The sequence below is a fragment of the Labrus bergylta genome, chromosome 20 (assembly GCF_963930695.1).
Source record: "Labrus bergylta chromosome 20, fLabBer1.1, whole genome shotgun sequence".
Lineage (NCBI taxonomy): Eukaryota > Metazoa > Chordata > Actinopteri > Labriformes > Labridae > Labrus > Labrus bergylta.
The window spans coordinates 13,042,791-13,068,230 of NC_089214.1; the positions used below are offsets into that span (position 1 = coordinate 13,042,791).

Consider the following 25,440-nt stretch of genomic DNA (forward strand, 5'->3'; position numbering starts at 1 on the left):
TCTCTATGTTAGAGCAAGAATGAGAAACTTTGTGTTGACATGATGCAGCAATCCGTTACTGTGACCGCTGTCAAGTCATCAAGCCAGACAGGGTGTCATCACTGCTCCGCGTGTGACATGTAAGAAACCCTTACGTTTTCAGAGTTCTCACTTTGAAAATAAACTTGAAACGATATCTACTGTTATTTATCCCTCCACTCATTTCTCTTTTGTGTGTGCAGGTGTGTCTTGAAGATGGACCACCATTGTCCGTGGTATGTAACACCTGCGACTGAAACAGATTTACTTTACTTCCTTGTTTTTACTCTGACTTTAGTCACATATTTCATGCCAAGTATATTTGCAACAGGTCTTTCAATCTGTTAAACAATAACCCATTGTTCTTTCACTTTTTTTGATCAAGTCAAGATTGTAACAATAGAAGGGGATTAGGGAATAGGATGTTTTTTAAAGGCTCATCTTGCAGAAAGACACGAGGCCAAAAATCCTTAAAAGCAGGAGCTGAATTATTCCCCATGGAGCTTTAATTAATGGCTCGTTTATTGCGTTTTAGAACATGGATTTGCAACTGAAAGTGAAAGTGAAAAAAAAAAAAGGATCAAGATTGTCAAACTTAACAGACGTTTGCGCAAAAAAAAAAAAAAAAAAAAAAAAAAAAGCAGTCATTTGGTTTCAACCATAGACTGGATAAAAAGATGGATGACATGACAGTTCCTTTAAAGTGAAGCCAAAACATTGGGACATTGTAGAAAAAGCCGCTTTCGACAAGGTTAGGTTGCTGCCTCAAGACAAACAGTCTAAAGTTGTCCCATTATTATTTCTTTTATCATATTATTATAGAGTTCAGCCTCCCAAGCGTCCATTCACATGCTACTATTTCTACATTTGATTCTCAAGATTTAAATGTAAGGGTTGCATGCTCCCTCCAACTTCTTTAAATCAACTAACACATGTTGTTTATACTCTTGACGGTAAATTCTGTTTCATAAAATGTTAAAAACTCCTGTCAGTACATTTATTTTTGGCCTGATGTTACCATGAGAATAACAAAGCCTTTAAAAGTTCAGCTTGATAAGGTTTGTGCTCAGAGGAAGTGATGTCAGGCCTGACCTTCTTGCCTTTGTGTGTCTGCAGGGTGAACAAACTGCGTCGGTTTTCTCCAACTACAAGTTTTTCATCCTCTTCCTGGCCTACTCGCTGGTGTACTGTTTGTTCATTGCAGCCACCGTACTGCAGTATTTCATAAAGTTCTGGGACAGTGAGTAATGGCGTGAATGTGAGAGGATGAAGAGGATGCAGATTCGGTTGCATGGGTTGAGTTGTGCGAGCATCCTCCGAGTGTGTTGTGCATGGTGCTAACCGCTCCACTGTTTTTTCCTCTGTCCTCTCTGACCTTCCAACCCCTCTCTCCCACTTTTTCTCTCTCTCTCTCTCTCTCTCTCTGTTTCCCCCCCCTTCTGTTATCCCCCGTTCTCGCACACTGCCTCATTGTTCTCTGATTCTCTCTCTTTTCTGTCTCCGGCCTATCCAAACAATCAGTCACACCACTCACTCATGCGGTTTGCAAACACCTCCTCTCTCCTTTCCTTTTGATTTCCTCTCATCTTTTTCCTCTTTCATCCTTTGTTCACTCCATTCTGGGCACACTTTGTACACTCACCACATCCTCTCAACCTTTTATTTCTCCCTCCGTTCACCAGACTTGGTCTTGACTCTTACTTGCCTGCTCTTTTCCAAGTGCTTCCTCCCCCTCCCACCTTTCTACTCTCCCCCCCGGTGTTGCTAACCAGTCTCGTTTCTGTTTGTACTAAAGCTTTGCCGGAGGAAATCGGCAGAGAACTGCCCAAAGGTAACCAGCTGTCCTCCAAAGCCTTTAGTGTTGCCGGACCTCACCATCATTGCCATGGTTTCTGTAGTGATGTGCGTGCAGTGACGTGGTTCACCTGTCTCTTATCATTCCTCTGTGACTGCCTCTCCCCCCCTCCGTTTGAGCTTTCTCTCCTTCTTTCCATAAACATCCGCGATGTGGATTTGTTAATGATTCCTGTCTCGCTCTCCTCTTCTCCCGTCTCTTCCCCAGAATGAGCTGCCAGACACTCACGCCAAATTCCATGTCTTGTTTCTCTTTTTTGTGGCGGCCATGTTCTGCATCAGTATTTTGTCCCTCTTCAGCTACCACCTGTGGCTTGTAGGAAAGAACAGGTCCACTATAGGTAACAAACGCACACTTATTCAAAATATGTCTCTTGTCTGAGAACCAGTCCAAAAACATGTATTTTCTTCAGGAACTGATTTTGACTTTTGTTAACACTTGTTTTAAAACAGTGTTCAGATCTTTTGATGATGTAAAACTTGTGGTTTAACGACCTCTGATTTTGTTCTTCCAACTTGCTCCCGTCCTGCAGAGGCTTTTAGAGCACCTGTATTTAGGACAGGATCTGATAAGAATGGCTTCTCTCTGGGATTCCGGAAGAATATCGCTCAGGTGTTTGGAGACCAGAAGAAGTACTGGCTGCTGCCAGTCTTCACCAGGTAAAAGGGAATAATGTAGAATCCAGATAGAGGAAAGAGAGTACAGCTGCCTGCTTTCTACTGAAGATTTTCTTCATAATAAGTCATATTATCAAAGCATTTATGGGATATTACTGGTAATTTGATTATTTAAAAAACTTCACTGAATGGTTTGAGCTCCAGGGCTGAAAATCATTTGTATCATTTAGAATATTTACCTCTGTTTAAGACTGATTGAATACCACAGTATGAAACTCGTCAATAATACATTTCAAAAGCACACTCACAGATCAAGCTGTTTGCAAAGGGCATTTTGTGTATTTATCTAGTCGTAGTCTAACAATATTCCTCCACATTCCTTGCTCCTAGTTGTGGTTTTCAGATATGTGATGTTGTGGTGATGTTTCATGAAACAATTAGGGGTACACACTCAGTTGATATACACCCGCTTTACTTGAACCGGATGTCATCTGGACACTTTTTTGCTGACTTTTGTAACCTTAAAACCTTATTTAACTCACACATAGGGGAGATTCACTTCCCAAAAAAAACCTGCCAGACTAATCACACGCTTATGTTACCCACAAAACCAGTTTCCTTAAAGTGAAAGGCTCAGCCGCTAACAGACAAACGACATGGGCTTATGCAAAGCTGGTGGACTAAGACCCTTTCAATCGACTATTTCTTAGTTAACTATTGGAGGGGAGTTCAGGTGTTGTCACATATAGCTAGTTCACGCTATGAATCGATTATGTTATCCTGCAGGTAAAGCTTGACTGATACCTAAAGGGAAAAAGCAAATCTTCTCTTCCTTTTTAAATATCAGGTTCACTTGATTGCTGTTCCAGTGTGTTGCCCTACAGGCTAACTGCACATGATCTTGACTTCCTCCTGTCCTCATGTCCACTACAGTCAGGGAGACGGTCTCACGTTTCCTGCGCGGCTGGTCAACGCTGATGTAGAGCAAGCCACAGTCAACCTGCATCCTGAGCCTGATAAAAGGTGAAACAACTTTATTAGACACGAGGCCCTGAAAAAGTCTCATGATTTGGAAGAAGTTTGTTGATGCACATCCCATTGGGCTATTCAATTGGAGGGGGTTTCTTTTCTATCCATTTTTATTGTTTATTTAATTGGGGTTTTCAGTGCTGCTGAAGTTCCAGAGAGCCCCCTCAGTGACTCACAGAACCGCCTCCTGAGCAACGACCAGCATGCCAACAATGTCGGAGACCATCTGGCTAACAACACCCTCAAATCAGGTGAGAGAGAGAGAGAGAAAAAAGCTGTTCACTGCTCTTGTACCACTAGATGTTGTAGCCTAGTGCTGACACTAGCTGTTAGCATTAGAGCGACTGTTACCTGTCAAGAAGGAATAGGGTAACTTCTGTATGGCTTTCCTGCGCCTTACACTCTCGCAGGTGTCCCCATCTTTTAAAAAGAAAATGCCAGCATTGACCCTTCAGGGCTTTTCTGTCCTTTTTTTCTTTTTGACTTACTTTGCAGTATATTCAAACGAGGCAAAGGAGGTACAGGAAATTGACCACAAGCCGTGACAGAAGTTACATAGAAGTGGAATGATGCTAGTTTGTAAAAAGTCACTGTGTTTGGCTATTACTGTGCAAGCCTAAGCCTGTTAGTTTTTTTGGATTTCATCCTGGAAGTGGTTTAACATGGATCAGACACACGTTCCCATTTCAGTTTAATATTGTCACTGACATCATGCAGTGATGAAAATGTCTTATTCTAACCACATTTTCATGAAGTGTTGTTGCCTTCTGGAGCTTTACTTGCTGTTTTCTATCTCTGACTTTAATTGCATTTTGTTCACAGCTGAAAGTGGAACCATCACAATCTCCATGGAGAGCGAGTCTTAACCAGGTGAAAATAAAACCTGTGTGTGTGTGTGTGTGTGTGTGTGTGGGGGGGGGGGGTTCATTACATAATTGTGTAAATAGTCAGTGTGACGAACAGCAGTGTATCTAATCACTCGGTTTTTTTTCACCTCTCTGCTGCAGGAGAAACTCCTGACGTCTAATACGATGCCTTAAGAAACGCAACAGTTTAGTGTGTCCCCATGGCAACAGTCAGACCCTTCAGAGTAACTATGGAAATGCATTTCCCATCCGTGGTGTTGGCATTTTTTTCGCATGCAGTATCATTAGCAAACCTCACACCTACCTACCCCCACAGGACATGTGATCAAGGCTGGTTCCCCCTTACACACATACACACACACACACACACACACACACACACACACATGCTAACACTTAATTATAAACATATTTTCTTGTGTTATCTTTTTTTCACAAAGCTGGAGCGTTTATTGCTGATTAGAATATTGAAGAATCCTGGAGGAATATGATCTCTTTTTGGTGTTTAATGTGCCAAAAGCATAATTTTCCCGGCACACAGCTGCAGTGAAGAGTGGGGGACAAGCTGGAGCATTTTTGTTTGTTTGTTTTGAATATTATTCTCCTATTTTCAAAAAGAAAGGCAGAACATCCTGAGAAAATGGCTTTGCCTACTACCTGCGTGACTTGTTATGTTTTTCGTTTTTTAACTCATAATGTTGGAGCATATCCTCGGTCGGCAACGTTTTTGAGATGGATATTCCCCGTCAGAACGTGGACTGTCATACAGAGGACTCTACCGCAGGGAAGACTGTAGCTGGATTCGGGACGTTTTTGGAGATCAGAGCACAAGATGGCACATTTGCACTTTGTCGATTATCAATGTCCATCAAACAACGTGCTGCTTCTTCTTCTTTTTTTTTTTTTTTTTAAAAGTCATGTCCAATTGTATTGCAGATGTAACAGATGTTGGATGAGCATGTGATTTATGGCGTTTTTCTTTGTGGGCGTGAATGTGTTAACAGTTGAAGTGGCTGCGTTCTTTTCTTTTCTTCAGAACTAACAAACAAATCAGCTTTATGTTTATGTTGTGGTCAACTTGTGTTCAGAGATGCTGCTTAAACACGGAGACATTTACCTGAGAGATATATTTCACACAGTGCAATGTGCAGCATCCAACTCTACCTGTTATCTCGGTGTCAGTTATGTGTGTGATTCTATGCCCACAGTGTCCACATCCTGTTTTTTCTACAGCTCAGCGCTTCAACCTTTTATTAAGACAACACTCATTGCCAAATAAGGGCTCAGAACCTGAAGTGTTTACAACATCGTAGCTTTATCTTCACAGGCCAGTGTCATCATAACCAAATTCTAGTCTTTGTGGCACAATATTTTATACAAGTTACACCTGTCCCTCCTGCCTGTCGATGGCCATGATGTCGTTGCGTTAGCAGTGTTTGGCCAGCAGGTGGCGACCTCATCTGCCCTGATTTTTTCTGACCGTCATGTGGCTCAGTTCAGTTCACTTTCAGTTTAATTTTCAAGTTAATTTCCTTCAGAACTAAATATTTTTTTTAATATTGACATAGTCTACAATATTTTCTTCTGAATCCCTCATATTTAATTTAAAATGAAAGTGAATTGAAGCCATCTGATCTGCTGTGAAATTAGAGGTGTAGAGTAGCTTCTGTTAACTGTGTCTGCTCTGTATGCATCTGGGAGTCTGCTCAGTGTTGTGACCTTGTCCTGTGTACGGAGCTTGTGGTAGACCTAATGGAAAACAAAAAAAAAAAACAGTGTTTGTCAGAGTTGAACATCTGGGATGTGACTGTGATGCAGCAGGTCTGATAAACCCAGTAACTGAAGCATTTTTTTTTAGAATTGCAGTGAAGTGATTTCAGTACTAATGTAATCACAGTATGTGAATGGAGTAATTTTTTTGTCTCTATAACCAAATAACATTTATTCAGGAATGCTTTTCCAAGGAATTTTGTTGTTTATATGCAACTTTCCAGACCATTGGAGGCAGCAAATTCCTGATGTCTGTATCTGGTCACATCCCTGACTGTTGCCTGATTGAGCCTCCTACTAACTATACTCCACCAGCCTCTGGTGTGGTACCAGTGGAAGTACCAGTTTACAGCTGTGTCTCTCTTGTAGAGTGGGTTTGTGGTGTTGTACGATGTTTTTATTGGTAATGACTCTTGTGCTGGTTGTACCTCAGATAAAACAGTGAGGGTATCTGATCATGACAGTGATTTAAAAAAAAAAATAATAGCTGACTCTTCAGACTTTATGTTTACGTTTCATCCTCCCAATCACGTTTGACCTTTTTGAGCCCAAGTGTTTTTCTAATTACTCTTAACCAAGCAGTGATTGGAGGATGTTTATTGTATGGATAACGCTATTCGTGGCCAAGAATCCCAATCACATGAATTCTAATTAACAGATATGTAACAGTCTGAGAACATAATCCAAGCCAAGATTGTGTTCCTATCATGTGCATATCTTCTCTTAAACTCACTCTTAAGCATTTTTGTAAATGAAAAAGACAAATATATACTTTGTCATCTGTAAGGAGTTTGGTTCCTTCCTCTTATGGCCACTGATTCTGAAACATTGGACCTGTTGTCTTGTTTTACAAATTGCCTATATTCTCTCTGGGCTGTTTGGCCTCGAGACTACAGTGCGCGTGTGTATTTTGTAATGCTTAATCGAGTGTTCTTTTGTAATATTGTCATCTTAGCAGAAATGCTTCTGTGCAGAGATTTTTACATATCTGTGTACATATATAACGTCTGACTAATGCTCAAAAGCATGGCGCCTAACTTCTGTAAGTGTGTTTTACCATGGTAACTGGGAGGACAGTGTTGTAACAGACATTGAAAGTTTCTCAAGTATTGCTAGGTGCATCATGTTTTAAAAATCAGCTTTACTCTGGTCTGTCTCAACTTTCTAAATGAAGCCATAAAAACTCCTGTGAAAGACCGAGGAAGGAGTTTCAGCCTAATTTCAGTTAATTTTCTTTAGACTGAGAAAAAAAAAAAAACATTTTCCGTCTGTATTCACACACTGCAGACGTAGCCTATCACAACTTGCTTATTGCTACCTTTTGGTTCCTTTTTTGTTACAATGTCCTATTTTACAATGTGTGTATATATATTGATAATGTAAGAAGAAGACACTACATATATTTTTCTTGTCTGATTAATTTTACTGTTCCTATTTTGTGAATGAAGTACATGCCTCCACAGAATTAACATGAATAACAATAAATGTTTTTTTAAACTCCAAAAAAACAACTATTTTTTTATGAAGTCCATAATAATTCAACTGATTAATAACTCTTTCAATATAATCAGACTACAGCAAAGAAAAGGGTCATATTGATGAAGTAGAACCAAAAAAAAAAAATCACCTTCAGACATGTTTTTCTCTCGTGTGCCTACATTACCCACATTGCATCCCCACAGAGTTTGCTGTCATGTTAATAATGGCCTAAGTAGCCTTGAGCCCCTAACACAGTATGAGTGGGCTACTCATACTCTTGTCTTGTACGCTAACTCCTTAATAACTCCACCACATCCATTTTCTCTTTAATTTTCTAAGAATGACTCTGATTACATCACTTGAGTCAGATTATCAGACTTCACACAGTTCCCATTTCTGCATGAAAATGCCCTCATTTCTTTGGACCCATGCTGCAGTAGCCTATTAAAATCCTGTATAATGTTTGGTTTTTTGAAGTTACTTTTTGGGGCCTTTTTATATTAAGGGAGAATGAGTAAGGGGAACGTTTGTGCTATATGTAAAACATTGCCCTACGTCAATTTGTGCATAAAGGATACTTACTGTAATGTAGCATCTGTGATTGCTATTCCTGGACTGAATTTGCAAAGCTATAGCAAAGCTGTCAGTGAAACACAGCGATTTCAATAAATAAACACTGCTGTGTGATAAGCTTGGACACAAACTTTTTAAACGGAAATTGCTTCATACTCTCAGTATTTGAAGGCAGTCAACAAACGTTTTGGATAGAGATGTAGGTACCCAGATGAACTTTGACCTCTACTATCTTTCTGACACTCAGGCCCTTGACTTCTGTTAATGAGCGTTTCGACCCCTCCTCACCCGCTCAAATCGTTCCCTTGTCGCTTTAAATTTCTACCCATATGGCTGTATGTTGTATATTTAGCCCTATTGAGACAGAACAGGCCCTCTGTGAAACCCAGCAGATCTGTACAACACACTGGCTAAGGTGATGATATCATGACTCAGCATTCGCTGTATTTTTTAATGCCAAGACAAATAACACTGCATTTGATGGAATGGAATATAAAAGGTCCTGTTGTCGGACACTATTTGTATTTTTTGTGTTAAATAACTCTACATATTATTATTAAACAACTCTTTCAGATAAACAAAGATGGTTTATCTTTATCTTAAATAAATCAGCAGTTATAATTGAGAAAATGCAAATCAGATGTTGGATTGATGGAGTTGTGAATGCATGTGCATTTCTGAGGGGTTTGCCCATGCTCATGTGAGATAAAAGCTCCAAAGTTAATGACCTGGCTGTTATTTGGTTACGTGGAGTAAACAGTGACTCTAACCTCTGCAAGGCCAAAGCAAAAAAAATCCTTTGGATGGTTTAACCATTAAAAGGGAGTAACATTGTGTCCCTTGGCAGTATCATCAATGCAATCAGTTGACATTTTTTTGGGGGGGGCTGGTTCATCTAAATTTGACTTTAATCAGAATGTCTGTCTTATACAAGTGAATGACAAATGTTCCCTGATTCACTCTGTATGATGTTTCCTAAGGTGACATCATTCCCAATGTCTGTCTGTGTGTCATAAACTGGAACAAAATATGGATTCTTTTTCAGGGGGGGAATCTACAGGTCCTCTTAAATCTGTACTGTTTCTTACAATCACAATGACTAGCCTATTCTTCTAGCTTTTCCTGTGATTTCATTACTTCAGGCCAGTCTGGACAAATCGTTTCATAGACACATCCACTAAGGTGTGCCATGACGCAGTCAGAACCAGCAGCAAAGAAAGTTGCTCAGACTTGATTCAGACGTGCATCACTGTGCATTTCGAAAAAAAGAAAGGTGAACACATCGACACTGAGTTAGTGTACAAGTCGTACCTCCATTTGAGCAACACTGTACTGATAATGTTTGTAAAAACTCGTCTTTTCCTCGTAATCACTCACTTAATGAGTCAGCACATGCAGATCAAGGATAGAGAAAGCAAATAAACACAAGTGCCTACAAGTTATTTTAACCTCCCGAAGCTATGGTTTTACTGAACACACACTTTTCTAAATGTTGTTTAGTCCTGTGCTCATGATGGATTTACGTTGGGTCTTTGAAGAGAATATAACAAAGACTAAGGTCTTTAACTTGCTCTTATGTAACATAATGTAACAAAGAGTAGGTCTTTTACCTGCTCTTTAGTGACATAATGTAACAAAGAGTAGGTCTTTTACCTGCTCTTTAGTGACATATTGTAACAAAGAGTAGGTCTTTTACCTGCTCTTATGTAACATAATGTAACAAAGAGTAGGTCTTTTACCTGCTCTTTAGTGACATATTGTAACAAAGAGTAGGTCTTTTACCTGCTCTTATGTAACATAATGTAACAAAGAGTAGGTCTTTTACCTGCTCTTTAGTGACATATTGTAACAAAGAGTAGGTCTTTTACCTGCTCTTATGTAACATAATGTAACAAAGAGTAGGTCTTTTACCTGCTCTTTTGTGACATAATGTAACAAAGAGTAGGTCTTTTACCTGCTCTTTAGTAACATAATGTAACAAAGAGTAGGTCTTTTACCTGCTCTTTAGTGACATAATGTAACAAAGAGTAGGTCTTTTACCTGCTCTTTAGTAACATATTGTAACAAAGAGTAGGTCTTTTACCTGCTCTTTAGTAACATAATGTAAAAAAGAGTAAGGTATTTTACCTGCTCTTTTGTGACATAATGTAACAAAGAGTAGGTCTTTTACCTGCTCTTATGTAACATAATGTAACAAAGAGTAGGTCTTTTACCTGCTCTTTAGTGACATAATGTAACAAAGAGTAGGTCTTTTACCTGCTCTTTAGTAACATAATGTAACAAAGAGTAGGTCTTTTACCTGCTCTTATGTAACATAATGTAAAAAAGAGTAGGTATTTTACCTGCTCTTTAGTAACATAATGTAACAAAGAGTAGGTCTTTTACCTGCTCTTTTGTGACATATTGTAACAAAGAGTAGGTCTTTTACCTGCTCTTTTGTGACATAATGTAACAAAGAGTAAGGTCTTTTACCTGCTCTTTAGTGACATAATGTAACAAAGAGTAGGTCTTTTACCTGCTGTTTAGTAACATAATTGGGGGCTTTGGCTCAGTTGGTAGAGTCGTCGTCTGTCAGCCAATGTTGAAGGTCAAGGGTTTAATCCCCAGCTCCTGCAGCAAGTAAAGGCCTACAAACAAGTTCTGAAGTTTTAAATACCTGATTAGGATGACATATTTGTTAGAAAATTTGTAGCCTACCAAGTGCATCTCAGCTATATACAGTCTACCAGCAGCTTTAGCTGAGAGATGATTAGTATCTCTATATTCTGGCCAAGTGTTGTGGGGAATTATTCAAATTGAGCCAAGGGGGTAAAAAGATTCTCAACAAATGCCTCACATGACAATACGCCTGCACATGTTGCTATGGGAACAGGGGGGCATGTGATGTGAGTGTATGTGCTGTTTACAGGCTCTAAGAAATGCCCCCTCTTTAAACTCACACAGACACACACAAAACACACCTAAGGCTGTTAATGTTCCCTTCCTCCATCTTATCAATGTAACAGAAGCAAATCAGTGACATTTAAAGATTTAAGCAAGACTAAGACAAAGATATAGTAGCCTAATTTCAAATGACTAATTTGTATTAGGCTACTGAGTCCTCTCAAATTCTGATTTCACAAGATATTCAAATTAATCCAGGATACATTTTCTATATGCCCAATACATTTAGAAAGTCTTGTGAAGAAATGGAGGAAAAACTCCACCTGAATAAAGACTTGACTGAGCAAATACAAAATAAGTTATCTCTCCCAAACACTAACAAAAAGAAAACTCTCCAAAGTTGCAGAAAGCCAAACCACAGAAAAGCAATTAACCTAACGAAATAAAAATGCAAAATTAACATCCGATAGCCTATTATAATATTTTGAAGCACACTGTTGCATCTGGTCGTTTCCAACATTTCTAACGCTGCATTAAACTGTCGTAAAAACAAAACTAAAACAACCACAGACAGTCATGGTTAATTGAGGAAGACCAGCAAGTTTCAGATCATTTTAGCCCATTTCTCCTCCCCTCGTAGAAAAACGAATGCATGACATCCCCACAAAGCACGTTTTTACGTCATTTACCCAGCCTGCGGTGAATCGCCAACCATCACCGTTCTCTGACAGAGGGAAAGAGGGCGGGTCAACAAGTGTTTGCAAAAGTGTTTGGGGTACCCTGCAGGCAGATATCCCTCTGTGGAATATTTCAGGACGTCCCTTCAGAACTGGAGAGGACAGTCAGCGCGGACACCGACCTTTACGCACCGAGTGCATTCATTGTAAGCACAAGGGACTTTAAAAAAGAACATTTCATTTGTAGAAATCCACCGACAGCAGCCAGCCGGAATGAGTAATGGATCCAACCCAACTGTGGACCCAAGGTGCATGCAGATGCCTCCTCACGCCATCGACATCATCCTCAGTGAGTAAACCTAACCTCTCTTAAATTTTATCCCAGAAAAGATTAGGAAACTAGCCCGGTGGTCTGTTCTTCATTAAAGGTCTTGATGGGTGTCCTAAACCCCAATTTTTGGGAGTTTCTGGGAGTCTGTAGGGTTGGTGGTCACCCCTGTGTAGCATCTTGTGGTCCACTTGCTTCTGTATTATTTATTCTGTACAGCTTTTCAGCAGGTAAAGTACTTAAATAATCAGACAAATTATAAAACTTGTATCCCTTTAAAAAAAAAAAAAAAAAGGCCAATTAATGTCATGTATTACGGCAGAGCTCAGTTCTCAGTGTCTGATTTAATAATAATTATCAAGCTAATCCATTAATCCACTTGATTTTTCTACTGGTGTTATTGTAGGCCTACATGTTGGAGAACCCCCCCCCCCCCCCCAAAAAAAAAAAAAAAAAAAAAAAACGAGCTAAGCAATATGATTTAAATCCTTTGTTGTGAAGTTGTAAACATCTAAAAGGATCATAAAACTGTGATAGATTGCAAGTTCGGTGAAAACGTTTTGCTTTATTATTTCTTTTTACGATTGTTTTACGTTATTATTAAGACTGAGTGTAGGTCGAAAAGTTACCTAAAATATCTGACTTTTTATCAAAAGCTTTAACTGATCCTCCATTTTAGTATATTTACAATATTTACTGATTAATAAATACACCCTGGCCGATCTGTTGACACTATTGATGGATTGTAAACTTAACAAATAGTTCAACGGATTTTTCTTTTTTAGTAGTTTGTTATTCTTTAGGTTTATTTATGATCCTCAAACACGTTGTCAGTCATTTTCATATATTTTGGAATAATTTCACATCAGGTGGTGAACATTGTTTATTGTTTATTTTAGTTTTTATTGTGATGTTTTATGTTTTCATGTGTGATTATGCACGTGTTCCCCCTTCCTGTTAATTGACTTCTTACATTAATAAGTGATTGGTCTCCTGTAAAAGTAAGCTTCTAAAGACCCTTCCGCAACACTTTCCGCATATATTATTATTATATTATTGTTAATATTATATTATCATAGCGGTAGTTACAGATTTCTTGTTGGAAAATAGATACAAATTGTAGTTCCAAAATGTTAGAGGCGATCAGGGAAGGTGTTTTGTGTGTTTTCTTTTTCTTTCAACTATTAAATATCCCAATCCCCACATGTTGTGATCAACATAATATATGTAAGGCATTCTTTAAAAAACAAGCTCATTAAAAACAATATTGTCCATCTACTATAAAAGGATGCTTTTAATCTACCAAATGTCAGATCACCTGCATTGGGGTTTGTTTGTGATGATAACACATTTTAAAGTCTCTCAAATACCATGGATCAGTTTTGTCAGTAGAATAAAAAAAGGATCTCGGCTCTGCACTTTGAACATGAAGCTGAAAATGTTCTGCACATGTGTGGCTGCATAAGCTGGCAGATCATTAGGACTAACTGACAGAACACAGAAGGCCGGAAATAGTTAACAGTATATGACATAGTGTTTAAAATTAGAAACAATAAAGTGTACTGAACAAATGCAACAAGAGGACTAATGGACCACTTTTCAATCACCGAATAAGAAAAGTTTGTGCGTGGCTGCATGTGTGGGTTTTTATTTACTGACGAAAACTGTGTATGACTTCACCAGGAAGTAAATGATTCAGATCGACAGAATACTCAAGATTCCCGGGAACACAGTGAAACAATTTTCGGTCTTTGTCTTGAAACATCTGTTTAAGTGATTCAATTGTGACCACATGTGTCTTAAACTTTGTTACTGGAACGCTCCTGTTGCCATATTTTTCGTTTTTGGTTGGTGCACGATAACTTGCATTGATGTTTGCTCTCAAGATAATTTGTAAAAATAAAAAAATATCAAACACTTTTTCATGTAGTACAAACAAAGATCTTTGACTGAAAAAAATAGTAATGCAGAGGATCTTCCAATCCTCCTATTTGTTTTATTTTGTCAACATTGTTCCCTTTACTTCCAGCTTCAACAGTTTCCTGTGTAGCATGCTGTTTCAAATGTTTCCAACATTTTCCCATAAAACTTCTTCTAGCAAGTCTTTACATCTATACCGTCAACAACTATGATTTATGTTGCCAAGAAAATGAGTTCAGACATTCATTATCCCCAAGGCTTGAATCTCACCAACTCAATCAAGATTGGCTTTTGATGAAACAAGTATTGTGTGGATTGCAATGACATTTTCTACACACAGTTTCTATTATAGCAATATGAATTGGTGATTGTGTAATATTAGTCATCTAAGTCATCTAAGCATTACTTCATATTATCCTCAACATTTATTTATATATGGATATCTGCTAAATTGATTACTTTCTCCATTGATTTTAATGATTTGGTGCTTACCAGAAAAAAATTGCTGTGCTAACATGGTCATGGTAAATGGGATAGACCATCAGCATACTGGTATTGTGATTTGGAGCATGATAGCATGCTAATGTTGACATATAAATCAAGTACAGTCTTTAATCAAATACAGAGTTTATATGTAGGACATTTAAAACAATCAAAATGTCTGAAGTGCTGTAAAGTTTTAAAACACATACCAACAAATATGAGTAAAAATAAATATGATAAATATGTGCATGTTGGTGCAACAAGTCAGACAAATACAATATGATGCCAGCCCATTTCAAGTTTTTAAAAAACAAGTTATAACCTACAGTCTCAAACTGGATCCTGAAGCTGACAAGAAGCCAATGAAGACAAGCCAATACTGGTGTGATACGATCTCATTGTCTCTTCCTTGTCAGAAGACTTCAACTGCATTTTGAACAAGCTGTAAGTGAATCAAAGAAGTCTGGTCAACACCAATGCGAAGACTTACAGTAATCCAAAGAGGAAGTAATAAACATGTGAATGACTTGCTCAAATTAATTTGGAAGAAGATAGGCCTTAACCTTTCTCATAAGTCTCAACTAAAATAAGCTTTTTTGAAACTGAACTAATCTCTTTCAAACTGGAATTGCCAAAAATAACACCTAGGTTTTTGAGAGAAAGGCAAATGTGGGACGCTAGTGGGCCAAGAGCACTAGTCAAGTTTTCTTGTCATTTCAACCATATTCAAGTACTGAGTGCTACTAGCACAGCTTTATTTTTCTATTTGGACACATTTCATCCTGTGGTTTAAGGCTATTTGTTATTTTCTAGCAGTAATTTGTGGGGGGTTTTGGCGCGTTACTGAACAATTTACACTGCCAACTATTAGCATGTTAGTATACTGTTCTTGTGACCATGCCAGCATGCTAATGTTAACAATAAGGCACCATTGTGCCCCATTGAGTCTCAAAGAACTGCTAGCATGACTGTCAACTCCTATTCTTGTTATAATCTTTGTTTTGGGAAGTTTGTTATGTTCTGGGAGTAATTTACTAATTTAACATGCTAATATGCTAAACCAATATTTGAATATGAAAAAAAAAATAGATTCTGCTAACCATTAGCATGTTAGCATTGTAATGGTGAGCATGTTAGCATTCCAATGTTGACTAGAGCTACAATCTTATGCCCATTTTAAGTTTCACAGAGCTGCTAGCATAGCTGTAGACTCTTATTCTTAATGGGGTGTTTGACTTCAGGCTTCTTGGTTATTTAGTCATCAAGTAACCTTAAATAAACATTACACACACTAAAAAATGCTGGGTCAAAATTGACCCAATATGGGTTTTGTAGTAACCCAGCGCTGGGTCAATCTAGCACCTACACATCACTGGGTCATTTTGACCCAGCACGGCTGGGTTGCAAAGAATGACCCAGCATGTTGGGTTAATTTTCTTATTCTTAAATTGGGTCAAAAGGACCCAACGTTGGTTCCTTTTGACCTTTTCAATGGATTCTTATTATATATGCTTATTTTCACCCAGCATAGGGTTATTTATGTAATCATATTTTTCTGCTGTACATTGTTTAGCCGTACAAAAACATTAAAAATGTGTAATTTTAGAATTGCAAAACAATAATTTACATAATAATTTACAACACAAACTGCTTCTAAACAAATGGAATCAACACAAATTATAAAATTAATCCATATATTTATTTACATTTGAAAGAGCAAACAACATTTAGAATGCATGTATGAAAAAAGAAGACAAAATACCAACACCATAATGCATTTTACAGTAAAAGTAGTATCCCAAATTAAGCCCAACTGAACCCAGAGCTATGGAAGGATAGAAATCAACAAACAATATATTGGTCTACTAAAACAAAATAAACCGATTCATCGATTAAAAGGGAGACCTACCCCACAAAATTATTTGCTGGAGTGGCATTACTTAGAGAGGTCCTTAGGAACTGAATGACGGCAACCCTTGGCCAGGCAGCTGTTTGTAAAATAAACAGTTCCACAGAGCGCCCTTACAGGCCTCGAGCACTTCTGTTAAAGGCTGAACTTGCAGCGTTTCTGTATTTGCAGTTGTTTTCTGAATATGTGTGTTTTTGACTTGTTTCGTGTCTGTGCTTGCTTGATGTTAATGCAGTTCTTTTGTGCAGTGCGTTTCAGCTGTTGCATTTGTTTTGGGAGTTTGCTTTTGAATGTGCAGCTTTTCTGAATATGCTGCAAGTTTTTCTAAATGTTCGTCGTTTCAGCAGTTGCCAAGCATGTGACCCCTACCTGCCACTGTTCTTCAGGGCCTCTCTCAGAAACTCCGGAAAGTTTGTACCAACCTTCAAATAAGAAAGAAAGAAATGCTTTAAAACAGAACAGTAGTTGCTGCCAGAGATATTGCATCACTGAAAATTCTATCAATTTATCTGAAGTTACTGGAGGCTACTCACTAGCCAGTTGTTAAGTGTTTATTATGATCATGAAAGAGGGGCCAGGCGTTGTGTACCGTATTTTCCGCACTATAAGGCGCACCGGATTATAAGGCGCACCTTCAATGAATGGCCTATTTTAGAACTGTTTTCATATATAGGGCGCACCGGATTATAAGGCGCATAGACTAGAACGTGTTTACAACTGAACAAGGCTGGGAGATATTGTGAATATATAAATATAAATACGTATAAAACTACGTTTTATACGTAGTGCATTCACAATAACTCAACGTTGTTCAAACGTTAATGTGCATATTCACAATATCTCCCAGCCTAGTTCAGTTGTAAACACGTAAAAGAAACACAGTCTGATACCGCTAATTCAAACGTTAGTGCATAACTCAACATTGTTCAGTTACGTATAACACGTAAAGCTCACTTTTTCAGTTCATTCCCCGTCCACGAATCCCTCGAATTCTTCTTCAGTGTCCGAATTGAACAGTTGGGCGAGTACGGCATCCAACATGCCCGGCTCCCTCTCGTCATTATCCGAGTCAGTGTCGCTGAGCGCCGTGTACAACCAGTATGGATCAACCAATTAACCAATTGATCCATATATAAGGCGCTCCGGATTATAAGGCGCACTGTCGTTTTTAGAGAAAATTAAAGGCTTTTAAGTGCGCCTTATAGTGCGGAAAATACGGTAGTTTAAACTAGACATTGCAGAACAGTCCGAATTCTCAATCCAGCTTTCAAACATGCCCCTTATCCTAGCCTTTAAGGAGTCATTAATCTTTTTAGTTTCATGAAAATCGTGCCACCATGAGGCCACATGACTCAGAACTTTACAGGCCTCGTTGCTATGTTAAGGTAAACGTATTTGTCAGGTTTGGAGAGAATCAGATCAGAACACACACTAACTTTATCCCTGAAACTAAGTGGCAGTGGATATTATGGTTCTGGCCTGACCGAAGCCACCACGGCAGATCCTTTGTGTGAATGTGACAACTTTCAAATTTACAAAACACATTCATGACCCCTAATGGATGAACTCTATTCATTTTTGTGACCCCATGACTTTGTATATCTCAAATAGGAAATCGTGGACCAGAGGAAAGGTCATGGGGTCAATGCCACTGTGTTGTTTGTTTGTTTGCTTTTTTTTTATAAGTATTATTCCTTACATATGCCACATTTAAGACCTACCATGTCTGGGGTGTCCAGTAAACGTGGATACTCTCTAACAATTTCCACAAAGCTTTAGGACCCATCGTCTCTGATCCATTTTGCCCGATGAATGGCTGTTTCCCTCATGTAGTCCGCCACTTGGTTGAGAGGCCAAATGTTGACTTCCCTTCCAGTAGAAAGGTCTGACACTGTTGAGTAAAGGGGAACAGGTAGTTTTTCATTCGAATCTTTCAAATTTGCTGGCACGTTCATGACCACTACTAAGAAAGAAGCCTTTTGATTTTGGTGACCCCATGACCTTTCCCTGAGTGCCACAAACAGGCCAAAGTTACCGTCCAAAAGTAAGGGCCTTATTACTTTAAAGAGCATCACATTTGCCTGATCTTATTTTTTACATGTTATGCTTATTGTTACAGTAAAATGTACAAGTGTGCAGAACAAAAACACATGAAATATTTCAACAGATTCACAATTTTCTTTCTAATTAATCTCCAATTATAGATTACTCTATTCACTAACTATATGCACATTACGTCATTTTTGCAAGTTGTAAAATAACAGGTTAACAAATTGAATTTAGTCTTTTAGGTTAGTGAGTGATAAAATCTTACCAGGCAAGACAGGATTCCTGCTTGGACAGACATCCTCGACTGCAGCGGAGTCTCACTTTATTGGTCCATTGGCCCGCTTTCTTCGGTTTCTGAGGCATCCCTCCAGGAAGCCAGTTGAGGGACAATGGCTTCGACCTTGTCTGTACCAAGCCTGCTGAAATAATAGTATATAATAATTCCTTGCGATGTTAACAGTTCAATATAACTAGCAGGGTTTTTCTTCCATTGTATGATATTGGATGGATGACCTGACTGTTACTAAGATCCACCCAAGAAAGAATAGCTTCAATCAGCATATGAACCCATTTCAAAAGAGCAAAAAGGACAGTAAGTTTTAACAGTAGAACAAAACTTTCGTCGCCTTTTCCCATGCCATCTCTGCTCTACAACAGACACTGCCAACCTAGTTTTTGTGTCAGAAGTAGGGCTGAAAGAGAGAGAGATAGAGGGAGAAATGTATAAAGCAATTTATAGAAAATAAATGAAGGGTGGGGCGTTATGTAGCTAAGGACAATTTCTCTGAGACCAAAATTCACCAAATGGCTTAATAGCAAAAAAACAAAATTGATTTATTCCATTATTATCTTATCAATAATAATCTTGCCCATGTCGGTTATTTCTTTTTTGTTATTTTTTTTATTATGTTAATGCTTTCTCCTCTGAGTGGGTTCATGCATTTACTGTCTGCTTAATAACATAACTACCACGTGTGTAGTCACGTAACTCTGGTCCATCTAATTTGCAAAATCAGGAGCAAAGTTTTAGACACAGGCTGCACCTGCCAGCGGTAAGCGCACCGTCAGATCAACAGACACAAAACTACAATGTGTGATAATCTGGGGTGTCTGGGTGTTGACTGGCTGCTATATTATTTAGATCTGTGTTTGTATGTGTCATAAACGGTGGTGAAACGGATCTGGCTTGATCTGTGGTTCGTTCAGATCACCATCGACGGTCCAGGCTGCAAGTGCCTGTACCTTGCAAGGCTATTATGCTCTATCGACATAAAAACACACTTCACAGTCAAGGTCAATCAATCATACACGTTATAATTCCCAATCAATTAGTCTGGAGCAGATTATGAAAACAGAGCACAGTCAAATGCAGACAAATGTACAATACATTTATAAACCACATAGTAGTCCAATAACTAATCATAAAAAGGTTCAGTGTCTGTAGAATAACTTGTGGCTTCCAGAGTTGTATCTTAACAGCTTATTTGTTGAAATGATCTCCTCTCCCTCTCTAGAGTTGGACATCTTCGGCCTCATCCTGTACTCTGTGCTCACCTTCATGGCTGCAGTGTCCATGCTGGTCTACATAGAGGAGTGTATCTACATCTATAGGAAAGTGCCCAACAATAAGAAGAGTGTTATCATCTGGGTGAATGGGGCAGCACCGGTAAGGATAACACAGTGGGAAACTGGGGAAAGTACACAGAAAGATACATTTACTCTAGTGTTGTTATCTCTCAAAATTCTGTCTCTTCACACAGTGATATTTCTTTTCTTTTTTTTCCTGTTGGTTTCAGGTGATTGGCGCCATGTCGTGTCTGGGGATGTGGATCCCCAGAGCCACCATGTTTACTGATATGTTCTCTGCCTGGTGGGTCACTGTCTGTCTGCTTCTCTTTTACTCACTTTTCATTTCTCACCGAGCTGTGTGGTTTTTTTTTTTTATGCCCAGAGCCCTGCAGTAAAAGATCAAAGGTGTAACCTTGAACTTCATACCAGAATGTTTTTTTTTTTTTTAAAGAGAATAATGATACGGTTGAGCAATGTGTGGAGAACTGATGGATTTCATTTTCTTTATTTCTCTACTCAGCCTTCCTTCTAAACTCTCCTCCATGTGTACATTTCTCCTACATCTTTCTGTAGTTATTTTTCCATCGTGGTGTTCAAGTTCCTGATCCTGATGGTGGAGGAGGTGGGTGGTGATGAGGGCTTCCTGAAACGAGCGGGGAAACATAAACTGAAGATCAGCACAGGGCCCTGCTGCTGCTGCTGCCTATGCCTTCCATATGTTGCCATCACACGGTAAATGCTCCATTGATATGTTTATGTAAAACTACAGATTTTCAATAATACCCTGGCTGTTAGCACCCTCTGAGGAGTGCTAAGCAGAATCATATGTTTAGTTTGATAACAGCGGCAACTCTCTGCCTGTCGATTTAGAAACATGATCCTATTATCTTTGGCAAGAGAAAAACATTTTTTTTTTATATGACACATTTTGAGAATGTAGGTGTTAGCTGTACAACATATTGATATAGAAACATGAGGTCTGTCTTATTTTAAACTGTAAGATACACAATATTTCTATGATTCTCTTATAGTTATTTTTGCAAATGGTTGGGGTTCTTAAAGTCCAACTTGTTATGAAATGCCTTTATTCTTTTTTTTGCTGAGAACTATATGAGAAAATGAACAACACTGTTAAATCTGTCAATTAGCCTGGCCTAGCACAAAGAATGGAAGCAGGGGGGAAAAACTAGATTTTCTCTGCACCTAAATAACAAAACTTAAAAAAATACTCATCATTACTTACTAATACAACAAAGAAACACATTTTATGTAATGTGGTATGAACCCTTTTTTGTAACATTAAAGTTGTGGGAGAGCCCACTAACCTTAACTGTTAGTAATCTTGGGCTGGGTATAGTCATGCCAGGACCTGCACAAAAGTCAGGATGCAAGAAAGAACTGAGGCTAGGGCATTTGAGCACAACAATACCTTGTAAGCAAACTTCAAAAGCTGATCAGAGCCAGGGGGAGGAGGCAAATGTTGGCTAGGAGGCGAGCGCTAACACTACTGATCCAACACCTCACGTAATGATATTGTTAAATGACTTCTGTGGAGGGCCCAATCATTTCAGTGGGCGGGCCTGCCTATGTTTCTTGCTTTAAACAAAAAAAATCTTGTGAAGCGTTTGATGGCACTTGTTTCTCCAAATAATCTTTTTCAAATTGGGATTTTTTTTTTTGTTGTTTTAACCAAGCAATCAACAGCTCTTTGAACCCAGATTCCAGTTTTGGTGCTAAGCTAAGCTAACATAGAGCGGTTAGATATGTCTGTGCAAAGAGGAATTTCCTATCTATAATCTCTCAGTGCTCTCAACAAGACAGCCAAAAAGATCGAACAAATACTTTAAACCCCTTCCTTAAGATTTTGATGCCATGTTATAGGGGCTTATAGTGGGCTTGTATAAAGTATATTTCTGTAACCCCAAATCTGTGCAACGTAGATGGTAAGTGCAAAGCGCACGTAAACCAAAACGCCACATAGTCATTGGCTGCAATGAACCTAGATTTTCCTGGAGGTCTTTGGCCTGTGAAAAGATTGTGTAACCGCACAGATTGTCTGTACATACAACATAGAATAAAGACTATACATTTCGGATGCCGGTTGAAAACACTCAAGGCCAATCAACTCTTTCAGGAGGTGGGATATGTGTATGACGTCATGCTGTCCAAACATTTCCCTTACCATCTGACTAAAGACTGGCTTCATCTGTATTATGAGTCATAGTTGATGATGTTGAAATCAAGTCCATGGTCACATTTATATTTATGTGCAAGTCTCAACAAAATCTTCTGCATGCTGCCGTTCGGCCAAGACAAACAGATGTGCTTACTGCACACTCTGCAACGCTTAACATGCTTTAACTCAGTTTAAACATGGAAAATCCTTTTATCTAAAACCTTCCCATGCCACACAGTAATCTTAATGGGAATGATTGCCAAGATAAGACAGAAGCAGCCTCGGTCCAATGATGCAATTTCCTAGTTTCCTGTCAACAACTTTCAGGATCATGTGTGTGTTTCAAGAAAATTGCTTCAGCTTCATTAGAAATCTGAGTGAATCCCGGAGGGACCCGTAGTGCTGTTGTTGCGCACATCAAAGCGAAGCCTGAAGCTGATGAAGGTGTACCCAAGGCCACTTTCAATTGTTCAGAAACATCCTGCAGTAATAATCGAGAAGTAGCTATTCCTGGAAATAGGGAATGCCACCGGGGATTTTTAATGACTTTAAATAATACTGTAAACCTGTAAACATGTTGTGTCCTCATCACCTTTACTGTAAATCATTTTCTTCTGTTCCATAATGTAGGCGCTCCCTCTTCCTGCTCAAACTAGGCTCCTTCCAGTTTGCCCTCCTGAAGCCAGTCTTCACTATCCTTTCCATTGTCCTCTGGACCAACGGGACTTTTGACCTGGCCGATGTGAGTCGTTCGCATGGAAATGCTGAGTAGCGTCTCCTTTTGTGTTGTTGCATTCATCATTTCTGTTTTTTTTCCCCAGTAATTTACGATCATCATTGTCATCATCTTTCTTCTGTAGCTATGCTGATGTTAACTAACACTAAGATATTACTGAGTCATCGTCATTCAAAATAGTCACTCTCATTGTCATGTGTAATTTAGTTGATGCTTTATGAATCTTAAAAATTAAAAAAAACATCATCATATTTACAATACTTTTGTTTGGTACATTACATGCCATCAGAACCAGTTTTTATTTGTGGCACATACATTTTTTTTTTTGCAAAATACTACTTAATTAAGGCGTCTGTATTAGCTAATGAAAAATGGCTTTAGACCGAAGCCCCCCCCAAACCTCTCCATTCTTCAGTCTTTGGGACCAGCTTCTTGGTTATTTTTCATCTGCAAGCAACAAAAGGTCGTGATTTATTCCTGATTCATTCATGCATGAAATAATCATGACTCATTGAGTGTGCATAACTTCAGCATGTGTTTTGTAAACTTCTGTACACACACACAGCATGGTTTAATGACAGAAAATTAGAAAAACATTACAAGTTGTAAAGATGACAATAGAAGAAGACAGTGAGACAAAGGCTGCTAAAGACAACAAGGAGAAGAAAAACATAGTTATTTAAAGAGAATTAAAACTGTACTCTGACGTTCATCTTCTCTCCCCACTCTCTCAGAATTAGTCTTCATGCTGCTTTTGCAAACGTCCTGACTCTTACTGTGTGTGTGTGTGTGTGTGTGTGTGTGTGTGTGTGTGTGTGTGTGTGTGTGTGTGTGTGTGTGTGTGTGTGTGTGTGTGTGTGTGTGTGTGTGTGTGTGTGTGTGTGTGTGTGTGTGTGTGTGTGTGTGTGACCATGTTTCAGTTGAACATAACCGGATCTGCAATATGGATCAACCCCTTTGTCGGCATCTTGACAATCATCGCACTGTGGCCTGTAGCCATCATGTTCATAAACCTGAGGACTGCCCTGCGCACACTCAAGATCATCCCCAAGTACGCCATGTACCAGGTGAGACACAAGAGTCGCTTTTTAAGTCTGTGCGCACACACACACACACACACACACACACCTGTTCACACTACATGATGCACATTAACTAGAAACACTTAAATATAGAAGTATTGCTGTGCAGGTAAACATACATTTCTAACAACATGTCAGGTTATAGGGCAGTCACATGTTTTTTTTTTTTTTACAAGATTGTCCAGCTTTTGTTTGTAAGGTTAAATAATGTGTGTGTGTGTTTGTTTGTGTCTGTGTGTGTGTGTTTGTGTGTAGCTTGTGCTGGTCCTGAGCCAGCTGCAAACAGCCATCATCAACATCTTGGCCTTAAAGGGAACCATAGCCTGCGCGCCGCCCTTCTCCGCCGCAGCCAGAGGATACAGTGAGTCAACATCCAGCCGCGCAACCAATCTGTTCATCCGTGTGATTATCTGTTCAACCACAACAATGATTCGATCCGTTCCAACACTGATTCTTGCGTGCTACAGTTTGAGCTTTGTTTTTCGCTTGTCTTCACAGTGTTGAGTCAGCAGCTTTTGATCCTGGAGATGTTCATCATCACGCTTGTAACACGTCTGCTGTACCGTCGACAGTATGATCCTTTACCTGAAGAAGAAGAAGAACACGACGACAATGAAAACACCAAAATGGCTCCAGTGCCTTGAGTCTGCTTGAAATGTGTGTGCTTGTGTATGTTTGAGTGTGCGAGTGTGTCACTGTTATTCCCTGAATGTATTTGATTATGAGAATATATATAAATAAATATAAATATGGATTATATGTTCATGCATGTTGTGTTTTTATTTAATGCATGCACAGTATATATACTCACACCTGTATAATTGTGCCGCTAGGTGTCAGTAGAAACTACATTCTGATAAACACTATCTGTAAGATGCAGGCTTTTTTATAGACACCTATCTGATGTATATTTACATATCAGTAGTGTAACAACAGTACGGAATTTCACTCATTCATCTCCGAAATGTGTTCTTGTTTTCAAATTACTTAGATCTGTATGTGAATGTTATACCATGCTTCACAGACTGCACTGAAGCGAATGGCTGTAGCAAACTAGCCTGGGAAAAAAAAAACGATGACTGACACGCCTCCGTCCAATCGGGTTGCTGTTCTATATAACTTCCTGGTTTTAAGCCAATCACCGTAAAGCAGCAACAAGCCTGCAAGTGTGGTTGTCAAGAAATTTCGATGTACGTGCTCCAAAGCCGTCGTCAAAACACTTCACTGCCGGAAGATTGGAAGCTAAAACTTCACAATAAAATGTTAGAAATGGAAAAATGTCAGTAACAGAAAGTACCGATGGACACCTGTTATATTATAAAAGCATCCTCATGCCATTTACAATTGATAGAGCCCCCCAAAATATTCAACAATAGACCTTATTTGACTTATCTAGATGGTAGACATTTACTTTATAAATT

General features: G+C 38.8%; 2 protein-coding genes across 2 annotated transcripts in view; both read left to right on the forward strand.

The window, feature by feature from the left end:
* The window catches only part of zdhhc20b (zinc finger DHHC-type palmitoyltransferase 20b), an 11,155-nt gene extending 4,214 nt beyond the window's left edge, over window positions 1-6,941 (forward strand). The window contains exons 8-15 of the mRNA XM_065948593.1: window positions 1,135-1,258; window positions 1,791-1,849; window positions 2,081-2,213; window positions 2,406-2,532; window positions 3,424-3,513; window positions 3,658-3,770; window positions 4,342-4,389; window positions 4,527-6,941. Coding sequence (XP_065804665.1) covers window positions 1,135-1,258; window positions 1,791-1,849; window positions 2,081-2,213; window positions 2,406-2,532; window positions 3,424-3,513; window positions 3,658-3,770; window positions 4,342-4,385 — 690 coding nt within the window. The 3' untranslated portion in view covers window positions 4,386-4,389; window positions 4,527-6,941. The remainder of the gene's footprint in view (window positions 1-1,134; window positions 1,259-1,790; window positions 1,850-2,080; window positions 2,214-2,405; window positions 2,533-3,423; window positions 3,514-3,657; window positions 3,771-4,341; window positions 4,390-4,526) is intronic.
* Window positions 6,942-11,796: 4,855 nt separating this feature from the next.
* slc51a (solute carrier family 51 member A) lies at window positions 11,797-24,778 on the forward strand. Its single transcript, XM_020653051.3, has 8 exons — window positions 11,797-12,116; window positions 19,971-20,122; window positions 20,253-20,326; window positions 20,599-20,757; window positions 22,832-22,943; window positions 23,858-24,004; window positions 24,275-24,380; window positions 24,518-24,778. Exons 1-8 carry the CDS (start codon window positions 12,041-12,043, stop codon window positions 24,661-24,663), a joined length of 972 nt encoding a protein of 323 aa, XP_020508707.2. The 5' UTR covers window positions 11,797-12,040; the 3' UTR covers window positions 24,664-24,778.
* Window positions 24,779-25,440: the final 662 nt, after the last annotated feature.

Excerpts from the sequence above, each read along its gene's own strand:
- slc51a (XM_020653051.3), top strand. The coding sequence starts at position 12,041 with ATGAGTAATGGATCCAACCCAACTGTGGACCCAAGGTGCATGCAGATG. Across the intron at positions 12,117-19,970 it reads CGCCATCGACATCATCCTCA|AGTTGGACATCTTCGGCCTC; the intron begins GTGAGTAAACCT and ends CTCCCTCTCTAG. Across the intron at positions 20,123-20,252 it reads GGGTGAATGGGGCAGCACCG|GTGATTGGCGCCATGTCGTG; the intron begins GTAAGGATAACA and ends TGTTGGTTTCAG.